This window comes from Pygocentrus nattereri, chromosome 5 (genome assembly GCF_015220715.1).
Source record: "Pygocentrus nattereri isolate fPygNat1 chromosome 5, fPygNat1.pri, whole genome shotgun sequence".
NCBI lineage: Eukaryota > Metazoa > Chordata > Actinopteri > Characiformes > Serrasalmidae > Pygocentrus > Pygocentrus nattereri.
The window spans coordinates 23,588,359-23,605,622 of record NC_051215.1 but is presented as its reverse complement, the minus strand read 5'-3'; the positions used below and the strand labels follow the sequence as shown (position 1 = coordinate 23,605,622).

General features: G+C 40.7%; 1 protein-coding gene across 1 annotated transcript in view; it reads right to left on the bottom strand.

The window, feature by feature from the left end:
- hcrtr2 (hypocretin (orexin) receptor 2) overlaps positions 1–17,264 on the bottom strand; it is an 83,283-nt gene that overhangs the window by 21,615 nt on the left and 44,404 nt on the right. The window contains exon 3 of the mRNA XM_017694049.2: positions 3,695–3,950. Within this exon, the coding sequence (XP_017549538.2) occupies positions 3,695–3,950 (256 nt within the window). The remainder of the gene's footprint in view (positions 1–3,694; positions 3,951–17,264) is intronic.

Genomic DNA, 17,264 nt, shown 5'->3' with positions numbered 1-17,264 from the left:
CCTTCTGTCACACATCAGCCCTGACACCCGTCTCCACCCACTCCATCCTGCCTGCACCCACTTCTTCACCTCTTTTCTACACTGTCCATTGCTCTGGATGGTTGACCCAAGATATTTGAAGTAATCCACCTTTACGACCTCTACTCCTTGCATCTTCACCTTTCCACCTGCCTCCCTCTCATTCACACACATGTATTCCGTCTTGTCTCTACTGACCTTCATTCCTCTCCTCTCCCATGCAAACCTCCACCTCTCCAGATTCTCTTCCACCTGCCCTCTACTCTCACCACAGATTACAATGTCATCTGCAAACATCATGGTCCATGGAGCCTCCTGCCTGGCCTCATCTGTCAACCTTTCCATCACCATTGCAAACAAGAAGGGGCTCAAAGCTGATCCCTGATGTAACCCTACCCCTCACCATTTGTCACTCCAACTGCACACCTCACCACTGTCTCACTATCCTCATACATGTCCTGCACCACCCTAACATACTTTTCAGCTACACCTGACTTCCTCATACAGTACCACAGTTCCTCTCTTGGCACGCTATGATATGCCTTCTCTAGATCCACAAAGACACAATGTAGCTCCTTCTGACCTTCTCTGTACTTCTCTACCAACACTCTCAACGCAAAAATTGCATCTGTGGTACTCTTTCTTGGCATGAAACCAAACTGCTGCTCACTGACCTGAACCTCTCGCCTCAGCCTTGCTTCAACAACTCTTTCCCATACCTTCATGGTGTGGCTCATCAACTTTATACCTCTGTAGTTACTGCAGCTCTGCACATCACCCTTGTTCTTAAAAATGGGGACCAGTACACTGCTTCTCCACTCATCAGGCATCCTCTCACTCTCCAGGATTTTGTTAAACAACTTGGTCCACTGCCTTCTCTCCTAAACATCTCCATACCTCCACAGGTATGTCATCTGGACCAACTGCCTTTCCATTCTTCATCCTTTTTAAAGCTGCCCTCACTTCCACCTTACTAATTCTCTGCACTTCCTGATCCACGCTCTCTCCTCCTGTTGTCCTCCTCTCTCTCTCGTTTTCCTGATTCATTAGTTCTTCAAAGTACTCCTTCCATCTACTCAACACTCTCTGTTCACTCACTAGTACATTTCCCTCTCTATCCTTTATCAGCCTAACCTGCTGTACATCCTTTCCAGCTCTATCTCTCTGTTTAGCCAAACGATACAAGTCCTTTACTCCTTCTTTACTGTCCAGCCTCTCATACAGCTCATCATAGGCCTGAGCCTTTGCCTTTGCCACCATTCTTTTCGCTATGCGACTAGCCTCGCAGTACTCCTGCCTACTTCCTTCATCTTTCTGGTTATCCTACTTTTTCTTAGCTGCCTTCTTCTTCTGAATACTCTCCTGGACTTCCTCGTTCCACCACCAACTTTCCTTGTCTTCTTTCCACTGACCAGACGAAACACCCAACACATTTTTGTCAGTTTCTCTCACCACCTTACCTGTAGTTTCCCAATCCACAGGTAGCTCCTCACTGCCCCCAAGGGCCTGTTGCAATTTTTCCCTGAACTGCCTACAACCATCCTCCTAGCTAAAAACAAATATAGAATATAAAATGTCCCATAACAGTTGAACAAAAACATTTTAGGCTTTGTTTTGTTCCCTATATATTAAATTCAGCAAATTAGAGTATTTAAATCAAAATTAAAACAATGTCCTGCTAGCCACACCTTGGGCAGCCTTATTAACTGGTTATGGATTACCTTACATCTTGTGATGTTCATTGGGGAAGCGCTACACCTGGTTGCAGCCGTTTTTCCAGCAGTACCTCCTTGTACGTTGTACACTAGGAAACCCATAGTTAGGTTTGGTAAGTTGAACCTAAATAATCTATGCGACACCATCTGCCTTTTGCTTTTGGATATGAGAAATTTCTCAGATCCTAATTCAGCACTTTTCAATGGTCCTTGTCAAACAAGGCATTTGTAATGCAAGACTTTGTCTCTCCCAATGGCATCGATTTTTTGTTTCTAGTAGAGACTTGGCTCGAAAGTGGTGAGAAGTGGCATCTCAATTAACTATGTCCCCCGAATTATTCATGCTTCAGTTCTCTGAGGACATCTGGATGGGGTGGAGGTGTGATTGTTATTTTTACAAATTCATAGGAATGTCAAAATGTTTCTGTAGGAGTTTTTACACATTTTGAAATGCTGTTCTTGTATTGTGCTTGGCAAACAATTTGATATTTTGTGCTCTGAATTATCACTTTACTGTTAAAAAGGATATGTAAGAGGGTAGAGCCAGAATGGAGAAAGTCTCTGCTCTCTCAGAATCAGTTTGTCATTCATATCAAAAGAATTTGTGGTTTGTTTTTAATAAAAGAGTTAAAGATCCTAGAGCCCAATATTTTAATGATTTGATAACATATAATATACACAACCCTAGGTTTTTGTTTTCTAGGATAGACTCGTTATTAAATGGGGTTGCCCAGAGCACACCCAGTTCTATGATTTATGTTGAACAGTTTTTAAAGTTCTTCCTGGATATAATCACAGATCTTATTTTGGAGTAATATTTTGTTTCCCTCTTTAAATATCGAAGTGGTTCCTCAGTGTAGGGGAGCTGAAAAGATAAAACGATCTTCCTGGAGGAATTCTCCTGGTGACTTTCTCCCAGCCATATTTTTGATGGGGATTTTGATTCTGTGGTGATTCACCTTCATTCAATTGTGAACTTAGTATCTCTCAGTTCAGGTTGTGTCCCAGTTTGTTTTAAGTTGGCAATGGTGCAGCCTATAGGCTGCATCAGTGGGTTGGAATATCAGAGTCTGTATTTGACTGGTTTGTTTCATATTCATCCAATAAAAAATTTAGGGTTGCTATTAGAGATAAGTCATCATCATGTGCTGATCTTTCATGTGGGGTCCCACAAGGGTCAATCCTTGGTCCTATTTTGTTTCCTTCATATATGGTCCTTTTGGGAAATTTTATTGGCCGTTATCATTTTCATTCTGACAATACACAGCTTTTTCTCTATGTAAAGGGAAATAATTTCAGTGTATTACAAAGTCTTATTAAATGTATTAAGGACTGGATGACCTGTAATTTTAGTTACAATGAAAGTTACATGAGGGAAAAAGTGGAAGTACTGGTTCTGGGCCCCAAAACTGTTGCCAGCAACGTAAAGAAGGAACTTGGTTCACTGGCCATAAGGACAAATCCTTATCCTAGGAATTTGGGCATCATTTTTGATTCAGACCTATATCTCTCAATGCATGTAAAATAGCTTGTAAAGGTTTGTTACTTTCAATTGAGAAATATTGCTAAAATCAGAAAAATGCTTTCCTTTCAGGATGCAGACAAAATTATTCATGCTTTTTATATTTTCACATCTTGATTACTGTAAAGCCTTATTTACATGTCTTAGTCACAGAGCTATGCCACAGCTGCAAACTGTCCATGTAATATGTTTTACACTGTTTTTATCATTTTAAATCAAAATTAATACCAATTTCACAATGAGAATAAAACTGCATCTTTTTCAGAGAGTGTGTAAAATCTCCACTATAATGACAAACGAAATAAATGCTCTCTAATGTTGCACTGTAACTTCAGTGTAGAGAACGCTGTTTTTTGGTGTTTGAAGGGAACACATCGTGCCCATTTGTTAAAATCCATTGTGCATTAGAATGAGTGACGCAGTGCGGCTGCTTCCTCACCTCCCCAGTGTTCATCACACACGGTGAAGAGGCTGGTCTTGTTGGTCAGCTCAGGCAGCAGCTCGGGCAGCAGACTGCTGCACTCCATGACGATAGCTTGAGGGATCATGATCACACAGGACACCAGCCAGATCAGCACGATGCTCTTTCGGGCCCTTTTGGCCGTGCTCTTGAACTTGAGAGGGTGGCAGATAGCGTACCAGCGGTCCTGGGCAATGCAGCTGAGGGTCAGCACAGACACGGACACGGAGATTGTCTGGACAGAAAACGAAAAGGAAAAACAGCTTGTAAACTAAAGAAAATCCAGAAATGGCTGGAAATACAATACTGTTAGTTTACAAATGTCAGTCAAGAAGGTCATTTAGGTCTATTAACCATACTGTAAAGCTTGTAAAGATAATCAAGGTTGATGTTCATATGACTTTCTCAGAGTCACAAAATAAGAGAATGAGCTGTGTTCATTAAAACTCTTGTCCAGGTCGAGACCGAGTTCTGTGCACATCGAATTCAAGCCAAGACCAAGACTTTGTAGTAGTCGAGTTTGATTCAAGATTGAGACCAGATTAAGATTTCCTTCAAATGTAAAAATAAAAAGAAATGCATTTGTTAATTATACATCATACACACACACACACACACATATATATATATATATATATATATATATATATATATATATGTGTGTGTGTGTGTGTGTGTGTGTATATATATATATATATATATATATATATATATATATATATATATATAAACAAATAGTTTGTAAAATATAGCATAGCCTAAAACATTATTAAAAATTATAATTTATCACTAAGATATTAGTCTAGCTTTGCATGGTAACATTTAGAAGTAAATGATACTGAGGTTCTTCTCTGTTCTTTGTTCACTGAAGCATCAAATTCAGAATCACCACCTAAAGTCAACTGAATATGAATGAAACAGAACTGAATATAAACCAAACTGAAATATTATGAACCAAACTGAACTAATTATAAATCAAACTGTACTGAATATAAATCAAACTGAGCTACTTATAAACTAAACAGAGTGGAATATGAACCAAACTGTATTAAATACAAACCAAACAGAACTGAATATAAACCAAACAGAACTGAATTTAAACCAAACTGAACTGAATTTAAACCAAACTGAACTACTCATAAACCAGACTGAACTGAATATAAACCAAACTGAACTATATATAAACCAAACTGAACTGAATACAAGCCAAACTGAACTGAATTTAAACCAAACTGAACTTCTCATAAATCTTTCGATTCCCCTGCCAGGTGACCAGGGTCCTTTCTGTGTGTTTCAGTTTTGCATGATCTCCTTGTGGCTGCATGGGTTTACTATGGGTACTCCGGTTTCCTCCCACAGTCCAAAGACATGCAGTTAGGCCAATTGTTCACATGTTTTCTCTCTCCACAGATAAAACTGGATCCTCCTGCACCAGCGATTTCCCCCAGTCCACTGAAGAATATAAAAGCTGGGTGACCCGCGCGCTGCCACTCCCAAGTCTATCTCTGAATGTTAAAATTATCCTTGCATTAAGCCTTTAGAAGGCTGGTGATAGGTAAGAGTGACTTACCTTATCACAGTGAATTTTGCCACTTGATTGGTCCAGTGAGCAAAAAAGTGAACCAGACTACCTGGTCTAAAGGACTTGTAAAGTGTTAGCACAGGTTTATGAGCACAGATGTGTTTCAGCACTCAGTCTTGCTGATAATATTCTAACCACCATCTTTAAAAAAGTGCAGCCAGTTGCATGAAACATTCATTTATAATGTCATTGAGGTGAGTCACAAGTACCAACAAGAACAATCATCCACCATCCCCACTATAAATCAAAACACACATCAAAGAATAATACAAATACAAAATAACCTTAAAACAAAAATAATTTTAACAATAATTTTAACAAGCATAGGAATGATCTACATGAAAAATTTCAGTCTGGTTTTAGGCCACATCATGGTACAGAAACAGCACTAGTAAAAATTATAAATGCTCTGGTGGCACGGTGGTGTGGTGGGTAGCGCTATCGCCTCACAGCAAGGAGGGCCTGGGTTCGATTTCCCGGCCGGGCGACCGGTGTCCTTTCTGTGTGGAGTTTGCATGTTCTCCCCGTGTCTGCGTGGGTTTCCTCCCACAGTCCAAAAAAGACATGCAGTCAGGCCAATTGTGTAAAATGATCAAATTTTAAGTTGCTCTGGATAAGAGCATCAGCCAAATGCCGTTAATGTAATCTTCTATTATTCACGGACCAAGGAAATGTGTCTTTGTTAGTCCTCCTTGACCTTAGTGCAGCATTTGACACAATAGACCACTCTATCCTACTAGATAGACTAGAAAACCTTGTAGGGGTAACAGGAACAGCTGTTTCCTGGTTCAGGTCCTACCTCACTGATCGATATCAGTTTGTTAATGTAAAGGGTGAATCATGTCTTCTTGCAAAAGTAATGTATGGTGTTCCACAAGGCTCTGTTTTAGGACCTATATTATTCACAATATATATGCTACCATTAGGCACCATTATCAGTAAACATGGCATAAATTTCCACTGCTATGCCGATGACACCCAGTTATATATATCAAGCAAACCGGATGATAAAATTAAACCTGGCAAGATTGAGGACTGTATAAAAGACATAAAAGATTGGATGTCAAGAAATTTTCTGCTACTTAAATCAGATAAAACAGAGGTCCTGCTTCTTGGTTCAAAATTAGCTAGAAACAAACTGTCTAACTTAACACTTAACAATCTCTCAGTTGCATCAAGCTTATCTGTAAAAAGTCTTGGTGTCGTGATAGACGCTGATCTGTCCTTCAACACATATATAACTAATATCACTAGAACAGCCTTCCTGCATCTCCGCAATATCGCTAAATTAAGAAATGCGTTATCCCTAAAGGATGCAGAAAAGCTAGTTCATGCATTTATTACTTCAAGGTTAGATTACTGTAATGCCCTGCTGTCTGGATGTCCCAGCAAGCGCCTTAACAAGCTTCAGCTAGTCCAGAACGCTGCAGCCAGAGTCCTCACAAGAACCAGAAAGTTCGACCATATTAGTCCAGTTTTATCAGCCCTGCACAGGTTACCAGTCAAATTTCGCATTGATTATAAAATTCTATTACTGACATATAAAGCTCTAAACGGACTCGCCCCTCAGTACCTGAGTGAGCTCCTCTCCCACTATGAACCATCACGCCTACTTAGATCACAAGGTGCTGGCTTACTACTGGTACCTAGAATTAATAAAGTTACATCAGGGGGGAGAGCTTTCTCATACAAAGCCCCCCAGCTCTGGAGTAATCTTCCTGTTAATGTTCGGGAATCAGACACAGCCTCAATCTTTAAGTCTAGGCTAAAAACTTACTTGTACAGTCAAGCATTTGATGACTAGTCTTCCCTGTCAGGTCTAGACCTGCTGGAGTCTCCACTGCTCTGTTTTACTGTAATCAGCCACTCTTTACAGAACTGACTCTGTGTTTTTCTTTCCTTTCTCTGCTGAGCTGATCAGCTTGCTATCCGGTGTCGACCTTAGGAGGATGGGTTCCCCTTCTGAGGCTTGGTTCCTCTCAATGTTTCTTCCTCTTTTAGGGAGTTTTTTCTTGCCACCGTCACCGCTGGCTTGCTCATGGGGGCTCGGACCCGTATTTTCTTTCTTCTTTTCTCTTCTCTCTGTAATACTGATTGTTTTGTAAAGCTGCTTTGTGACAACACCTGTTGTAAAAAGCGCTATACAAATAAATTTTGCTTGCTTGCAATAATCCTAAAGCACATAATACAGTCAAAGAAGTCAAGGAGAAGTCTTCATTCATGCCATATGCATCACGGTATTCAGAGAGAAAATGCACTCATTTCATTTTCTTTGAGAGCCGTCTCTCTGCACCTTGGCAACTCATTCACCATTTCCAGGCACATTGCCTTTATAACCTCCAGCATGGACTACTGTAACACCATTTTAGCTGGATACTCCAATATGTTACTAAATAAGCTCCAACTGGTCCAAAATGCAGCTGCCAGATTGCTTACATGGACCAAATGGTTTGACCATACATCCCCAAACCTGATGTCGTTACACTGGCTACCTGTTAAATTAGAGTATAAGATCCTTCTCCTAACGTATATATCATTAAATAACCCCGCAGTATCTTAGTGAATTCATTTAGTCATACAAACCCACACATACCCTCTGCTCACAAAAATGGCCTGCTGACAGTTCCTAGAATTAGAAAAACCAGGAATAAAAAAGATTTTTATTAGCCGAGCTTGTGCTGAATCTGGGAATATACACTCACAGAAATAAAGGTACTAAACTGTCACTAGGACAGTCCCCCTCTTGTCACTTGGGTGGGACCCTCAAGGGTTCATCTCAGTACCTCTAATCAGAGAACATAACTGAACCATAATCCCCAGAAATGGTTCTAAGCTGTCCTGACTCCACACACCCCATCTCACCTCCAGGCTTTTATTTTACTGTTCTGTTTTAAGACATTTGGTTATGAAAAGGTACAAATACAAACCTTTCACCTGAAAACAATTGGACCTTAAAACCACAGCTGTACCTTTGAGGGAACAGCTACATTTTTTGTACCTTGATGAATGAAAACTGTACCAGCACAGAACTTTTATTTCTAGCACTCGATAAAAAAAGTGAAAAAAAAAAAAAAAACACAAGTATGTAAAGGTTGAAATGTGTCAGTGTAGGTCTTACAGGCTTAAACTATTTCAGAGCACTAAGTAGGACTGAAAACAGACAGCTCCTGATGCTCAGCAGCAAATCAGTATGACTGCTGAGGTGAGCAACAGTGTGAAAAATCTGGGGTGGCAAGATTTATATACATCATAGGAGGCATTTGCAGACTTCAGTCTTCTAGACTTGGTGCCGCTCTGATAGAGATTTATTACATGATACTCCTCACTGATCTTTTCAACCTGCCGTGTTTTCGATTTAAACTTGGTACCTGCCATGTTCTTATATCTTCCAGCAGGCTTTTGGCATTGGTTGCTGTCTCATCTAAGAAATCTTTCCTCTGTATGATCCTGGTGCCTCTCCTTTGATGCAACTTTTGGAAATTTCATCTATGGTGATAAGTTTACTCTCTGTTGCCAGCCGGAGTTTGTGCTCAGGACATTTAACCTTTCTTATTACAGTTCTGGGCCTGGATTTCAGTAAAGCTGCTTTGTGACAATGTCTGTGTAAAAAGTGTCCCAATCTTAAACATCAAAAAATACAGTATGCTGCAAAATTCAGACCACAACTCATTTATTAACTTTTCAGCAGACACAATAAATACTGAAAGATATAACATATTTAGTTGTTTTTGCCCTGTAATTACTGGCTGTTTAGACTGGTAGTGAAATAAATCAAAAGTGATCTCTGACTTTTGCACAGTACTGTATTCAGGGGAAAACATGACCCACAGGCAACTGTGTTATTTATTAGAAACAAATGTTGCCCAGGACTAAAGAATATGGGAAGCTGTGATATGGTGCAGCTTTTGTCTCTTTTAAACTGTTAACATTCACACACTTTTATTCTCCATTGCTATAACTTAAAAGTAGCTCAGGTATTTTGTGCTATTAGATGCAAAGCTTTTGACCTATTATATGCAAAGGACCTGACCTATAACACACTCACTCACTCACATTTAGCAGGCTGAAGATTCTCCACAAGGGGTGCTAGTGCTCTAGTAGCTTTTGGTGGTTTATAAAAGTGGTGCTTCCTGACAATTACACTGTATGTCCTTGTTTTCCATAAGATTATTGAATAATAGGCATTAATATGTGGATATCTGTGAAGTTTAAAGGGTTAAGCAACCCAAATATTAAGGAGAGACATTTTTAAAAAATCGAACCACCTTTGGAGCCACAACATGCTATGTCTTAGTCTATTATAGGCTCAAATTCACACACACACACATATACACACATCCTAAGCCGCTTATCCTTCTGGGTCACTGGGGGAGCTGGAGCCTATCCCAGCAGTCACTGGGTGGAAGGCAGGATACACCCTGGACGGCTCGGCTAAAATACAATGTAAATGAAAACACAGACTTATTTTGCTCTGTTTTAAGCTTTAGCTCAGCTATAGCGGCTTTTCTCGCATCTCCGGCAGGAAACCTTTCCACAAAACTAGAACAGTTTCTTGTAAAATGTGTCTCAGTGTCTCTCTCTTTTTACGAGGCTGAAATGGTACCTGAGGTGCCACAATGCAACTGCTGCACCATTTAAGGTGGAACAGGAAAATTTGAATGACTTAAGCCTTGTGACTTTTTAGTGTTTGACAGTTTCTCATTGCAGATTAAACATATCAGGAAACCAGCTAGACTGATTATAATTGCAAATCCATTCCTCTCCAAATTATCAATGCTCATCTTAAATCTTTCTCCTTGCCTTTTCATTAGCAAACAGCTAGGTGAGATTGTTATCTCTGTTGCTATGGTGACCAGCAATCTGCACACCACCCTTTAGGGTTAAAGGGTGAATTAGTAGTTCTATATTAATTCCAGCGTTTAAGACCATTTATTGTTAAACTGTGTTGAACGATCAGCAGAGCTCTGTTTTACTGTAAAGAAGGATTATATTATTTTTACCTACAAATCTAATTCAGCTGTGGAGCCACAACAGGGCAGCAAAAGAGCTGCACACATCTCCACAGCTGCATATTTAAGCATGAGCATCACCAGTCATCCTAACTAGAGTCACTTCCACAGTAAAACAGCACTAGACTAGGCCAGCACATCCAATCACTATATATCTGAAATATGCTCAATGAGTCAAACAGGCAGATACTAATCATCCTCACAATGAAAGATGGAATTCAGAATAGATTTAGTGATTAATGTGAAAATGACATTGCCATTCCTGAAAGATGACAGGCTCTACGGTGAGGCTTTTTGCAAGGTTTAAATGCAAATCCTGAAAATTGACCAATTAATCTAAAACTCAAAGTAAATATCATATTTAATAAATATCATGATAGTATGGGGTACACCTTGAAATATCAAATAGATCTTCCATTAAGTAGATACCAGGTCCTTTTATGAAAGACAGTTGCAAAAATCCTGAGGAAGCCTTTAGAACTGAACAAATTCTGAAAGGCTTTATTAGATTTGTCTGTCAATCTTAATGCATGAGAAATGAGTCAGACTTAATGTCTGTTAAACTTATTAGTGCTGCATCTGTGTCCTCTGTGCTCAGCTATGCTGCAGATGTTTGGTGATGCCTGATCTGTGGTCAGCTAGGATCTGTGTTAATTACATAGTCTGGGTTTTGCCCAACATTGAGTAATGTAATGTTACTAAAAACACAGTGTTGATTCATACTTGTTAAAAAAAGGGGGCAATTCCCACATCATGCTGACCATCAGGAGTTGCCCTGTGTGAGTCTGAGGAGATTTCAGCAAGTAATCTAGTCAGTAGTCCAGTACAGAAAACCACTGCTCAGATCCTGCATTTGCTTCCGTTTAAATTCCCGTGCATTTGCGCCCGTTTAAAGTTAAACTATAAATGGCTGACTGCACATGTATGACTTACAACTTCCCCTCATGTCTCAAATGGTTCTCTGATTGACTCAGAGTTGAAAATCAGAAATTTACACCTACATACACATAAAATGACTCAAAATGCAGTCACATGTGGTGTGTACATGGGAGTGGCGGAAAAGCCCTGAAAAATGAAACAAATGGCCTTGTCCCATCAACAACACTGAGTGCACTTTCCCTTAAAATAACAAAAACAGGCACTAAAACACATTTTAGCAGATAAATGACTATAAATGACAAATGTTATTATAAAATTAATAGTATTTAGCTCTGCCTTTGAATTTACACAGACTATTAAAAAATCTGATATTAAATATGCAACTCAGTTTGTAATTGTTCTGAGTATCAAAATGCTGAGTCTCAGAGTTTCAGAGAATCAATTAAAAACATGGCCAACTTATGCAATTTTTAAAAATCATAATAATCGTATTAATCACCATCAAAATTCTTGCATTTTCAACTCACAGACATTCCAGACTAACAATTTCTGATCTGCATAAGCAAAAAAAATTACAAAATGTTTTCAACTTTCGATCAGAAATGACCCAATTTCATTTTCAAAGACATCAAATTTCTGTTGGTATTTACACGTCAAACCATGACATATCTATCTATAACAACATATGGCATGTGTGACTGTCTGATGTAAATATTTTATAATGGAAATTGTAATTGACCCAAAATAGCAAAAAACAATCCCAAAATTCTGGAGTTCTAAGAACACAACGCCTCATGACAGATCACTTACAGAAAGAAGGTACTGAAATGGCCAACCCATCACTCCAAATGCATGACGAACATTTTTGAACAACTGAAAATATCAATTTCTCTCAGGCGCACAGCAGCATTTAAAGTACTTCAGGGTTATCATTAAAATTCCAGCTCTCTGTTCAAGACGATAACTGTCCCTTTTAGGGCGAGGGAGGAAAGTCACCCTGCTGGTTGCTTTGTAGTATATGTGGACTATGTGGAACTGGGCATAAAAAGGGACACAACTGTTGAGTGAGCCAGTAAGCATCTCTGCTTCTAATGCACACCAAACCCAGCCCTGGGTTATCACAGTTGTCATGGATATCTCTATATGCATGAAAACACTTTCAGCTTTTTCTGAGGAGCTGCTACTGCTCATCCAAAACTGCTTGAAAAATGACAATCACTAGATTTAGAAGCATGGAGGTGGAAACGGGATGACTGGGCAGGCACTGGAGTCAAGAAAAATTGTAAACAGAACTCTACTGGCCGTGGAAAGGGCAGATGTAGACAGCTCTTGGCAGTATTGATTTGGCAGCACTTATAGTTGATTGTCTGCAGGAATGAAAAGCGTCTGCTTGTGATAGTGTCTCTAAATCCTGCTGCCAAAGTACACTTGTTTTTACACAACCGATTCGTCTGATTAGCTAATTAACAAACCCTGTGTGATCAGATGTTAGGGTGCAAACTACAATCAAACTGTGAAGTGCAGTAAAAAATTGACTGTGGAAATAACATTACTGCTTGGCTCTAAGAGATGGACATAAAACAGATCTCAATTCTAAAGCATTTGGGCAGTAGATGAAATGCTAATAACAACTCGCTGTTGTCAGAACAAAACCTTGCATCTCCAAAATGGTAACTTTATAGCAGAATAAATGAACCTTCTTTACTTTTAATGTGTGTCAATGGAACCAGACTATGCGATGGACTGGCGACCTGTCCAGGGTTGTATCCTGCCTTCCGCCCGAAGACTGCTGGGATAGGCTCCAGCATCCCCCCGCGACCCTGACGGAGAAGCGGCTTAGAAAATGGATGGATGGATGGATGGATGGATGGATGGATGGATGGATGGATGGAACCAGACTACTTTCCAGTTCATTTTTTGTCATTTCTTTTAGTCCATTCATCACGAAATTTAAAGATAATGTAAAGAGCAACTGGTATTTTCAAATTAAGTCATAAGCTGAAAAACATCAAAAATGGAGATACACGGTTTTATCTGGACAGCAGTGAAATATTTGTTCATATAAGCTCACTGGACAGAACACAAGTTACCTGTGACTGAAACGCACCTAATAGTGTGTAATGCCTTCACGAGCACAAATAACAGCTGCGAATCATTTTTGAATGAACTGTACGAATTTCTGGATGTAGGTGCCATCGGTGTTCAGCCAGTCTTATATCAAAGAATTCCACCTTTTGGCCAGATTTTGTGGATGTCTTCCTGGCATTATACTTGTTGTTCTAAGAAGCCCCCCAGATTTTCAAATGGATTCAGATCTGGGGATTTTGTGGGCCAGTCCAGAAATGTGAACATTCCTGATGTTCATCATGCCAATCAGTCACATATCCAGCCCTGTAAACACACAAATTGTTATCTTGGAATACAGGTATAGGAATGTTATGTTCCTCTATAAGATGATGAGCAAAAGGCAGAACTTGGTTGTCCAGCAGCTCAATATAGGCACTCTGGTTCAGATTTACTGTCACCTCAACCAAAAGACACATTTCCACGTAAGTAAAACACCCCCAGAACATCACAGAGCTCCTCCAGCTTGAAACAAACCTGCATGCGGTTCTCATTGAAGGCTTCCTGAGGTCTACGATAAACACGACGCATCACTAACAGGCGGAAACGAGATTCGTCTGACCAGATAACACATTTCCAGTCATGAGCAGTCCAGCTTTTGTGTCTTTTTGCCCACTGTAATCAATAACTTTGAGAGGAGAAGTGAGCAAAGACCTCAAGCATGCCAGACTCATGGTTCATGGTATGCAGTTTTCTGAGGAGCATTATTTCAGAAATTGGCTGTGAAGAACCTGCATTGAGTTCTAGAAGCAATTCTTTCCTGAAAGTGAATGGAATTTTATTCACAAACTGTAAAACATGTCGGCGGTCCCAGTTTCTCAGTTTCGTCTTTGTGCTGCAAATCTGATGAGAATTTCTTGTAGACTGGCATTTTTGCCAGTGCTGATCAACCCATATAACCGTACACATCGATACACCTGCAAATTCAGCTACTTCCTTCACACTGAGGCCTTTTATGCCCAAATGAAATCATGCGTTTTTGCCAACCATTAACATCTGCTTTGTAACCCATTTTTCACACATCAAATGAGACATTCTCTGCCCTGTACCCCCTTTTCTCAATCTATGAATCATGTTACACACCCTGCAGGTACATATAGCCAGATTGTCCTCATGCAATGCCTTCTGCAGGAGTCTGGAGCACATTCCAAAACAGATGGGAAGGAGATACTTACTAATTCATCCCATTTTTATAGCTTTCCTACTTTCTTAGTTAAGTTGATCTTTTTCTTTTATTTTCTTCCCTCCTAACCTCCTTTCTTTTTCTACTTATAATGTTGGGGAGTGATGAGACAGGCGCATATGCTGAGATAAGCGAGATTTATTAAGGGCAAATCGATAGTCAGGGTCAAAACAGTCCAGGGTCATACAGCCAACATGGAGATCAGGAGGGACAGACAACAAAGGAACACAGGATTAAAACAGAAGCCAGAAAACACCAAACAATACACTTCAAACAGTACAAACGGCACAAACAAAGTCCAGCAAACTCACATTGGAACACACAGGGCTTAAATACAGGTAACAGTGAGGGATAACAAGACACAGGTGGCTAACCAGACACAGGTTGAAGTAATTAAGGGCAGGGTCTGAAAACAAGAGGGCAGGACCAGGAAGAACTCAGAAAAAAAAAGCACATGACAGGATTAAAAGATAAACAAAAGCACATGGAGTGGGAGGGGCCAATCACGCAGCACCAAAGCTTGCGAAAAAAAAACCAAACACAGACACAAGGGACCAAAACCAGAGTAAGAGCTACACAGAAACAGGACAATACACAAGGAACAGAAGGAGGAACAGGCACAGGAAACAGGGCATACAAAGAAATAGGAGCAGACACAAAGAAAGGAGACAAGGCAGGATGAGGAGCAGACAAAGGAGAAGACAGAACCACAGGCGCCGAAGGCACAGGAATGGGGACAGAAACAGATGGAGAACACGAAACAAGAGCTGAAGGCTCAGAAAGCAGAGACAGGAGGACAACGCAGAACAGGAACCAAGGTTACAGACACAGAAACAGGAGAGGAAACCGACGCAGAACAGGGAATAGGAGCTAAAGGCACAGAAACAGGAGAAGAAACAGAAGAGACAGCACCAGACACAGGAACAGAGGAAATACGAACAGACTGAGGACAAAACAAGGGCAGGGAGGGGGGCAAGGAGGAACAACAGAAAACGCTGAACGAGGGACGACCGGAGGCAGAACAGGACAAGGAAAACAACATAAGACTGACCACGCAAGAGACAAGGGAACAGGAACCAAAACGGACACAGGCACAGAAACCGACACACAAACAGACATCGGGACAGAAACAGAAGGAGAGACAAGAACAGGAACTACAACAGGAATAGGCACAGGCACAGACACAACAGTAGGGAAAACACCACCAGGAACAGAGGAGCACAAAAACAAAGGAACAGAAAAAACAGGGGACACAGAAGCGGGCGGGATGGGCAGGAACAAAGGGGTTGCGATGTCCCTGGAGGCATGCAGGCCTGCAGCGATGTCCTCGGAGGCAGGCGGTGGGTCCAGACATGGCGACAGGTGGCAGGTCCGGAGGTGCGGGCGTGCTGCGGGGTGCAGCCACGGGAACAGGCGTGCCACAGGGAGCAATCATGGGAACAGGCGTGCCATGGGAAAAGGCATGCCATGGGGTGAGGCCACAGGAACAGGCATGCCGCGGGGTGCGGCCATGGGATCAGGAGCTCGGGCAGCATCCACAATGCCAGGAATGGACAGTGGCAACAACCTGGAGGAACAAGCAGAAACAGAACCCACTCGGCTGCTCCTAAGGCTCACTCGATCTATGGCAAGCTCGCAGTGGTGCTTGAGACCAAGCCAAGTGCTGTAAAAAGGGTTTTCTGCATGTTCCATCCATCTCACCTTGCTTTCGTGGTGCGTCCTTAGTCGGCTGGTCTTTCTGTAACGTTGGGGAGTGATGATGAGGTGGAAGCATATGCTGAGATAAGCGAGATGTATTAAGGGCAAATCCATAGTCAGGATCAAAACAGTCCAGGGTCATAGAGCCAACATGGAGAACAGGAGGAACAGAGATAACAACAAAGGAACACAGGATAAACACAACAGAAGACACCAAACAATCCAAACAATACACTTCAAACAGTACAAACAGCATAAACAAAGTCCAGCAAACTCACATTGGAACACACAGGGCTTAAATACAGGTAACAATGAGGGATAACAAGACACAGGTGGCTAACCAGACACAGGTGGAAGTAATTAAGGGCAGGGTCTGAAAACAAGGGGGCAGGGCTGGGAAGAACTCAAAAAAAAAAAAAAAAGCAGGACTAAAAGGCACACAAAAGCACATGGAGGAGTGGTAGGGGCCAGTCGTGAAACTCCCTTCTCCTTCTTTTTCTAATTCCATATTTTTCTTCTTATCCTTCCTTATCTGATTCTTTTACTTCTTTCTTTCCACCATTCCTTCTCAATTTTTTTCTTTGCCATCCTTTCTTTCTTTCTTTCTTTCTTTCTTAATTCCATCTTTTTATTCTTTTATGTATTTTCTTCCTTCCTAACCTCTTTTCTCCCTCTTATTTTTTTCTTCCTTCCCTTCTTTCTTTCTTTCTGTTTCTTTTCCATTGCATTTGATTTCTGTGACTCTTTCCTCTGAAATATTATTTTATCATTTTCTTTTTCCGTAAACGCTGTATTTTCCTTCAAGAAACGCAAATCTAATTATTCTAATTAATTAGTCAGTTGATTATTTTTCAGGAGACAAGCATGTTTTTGAATAGAATAAAAAAAAAACATCACAGAGAATTTGTTGTTGTATATGAGCTGATTTGCATATTACACACCAAACAGCAATCAGACTTCAGTCTGACCAGAGATGTGTCTGATTACTGAGTGTAAACACATGTAGTTCAAATCAGGATCCAGACACAAGAGACTCTGAGGGTTCATTACGGACGGCAGCAGCCTCAGCCACAC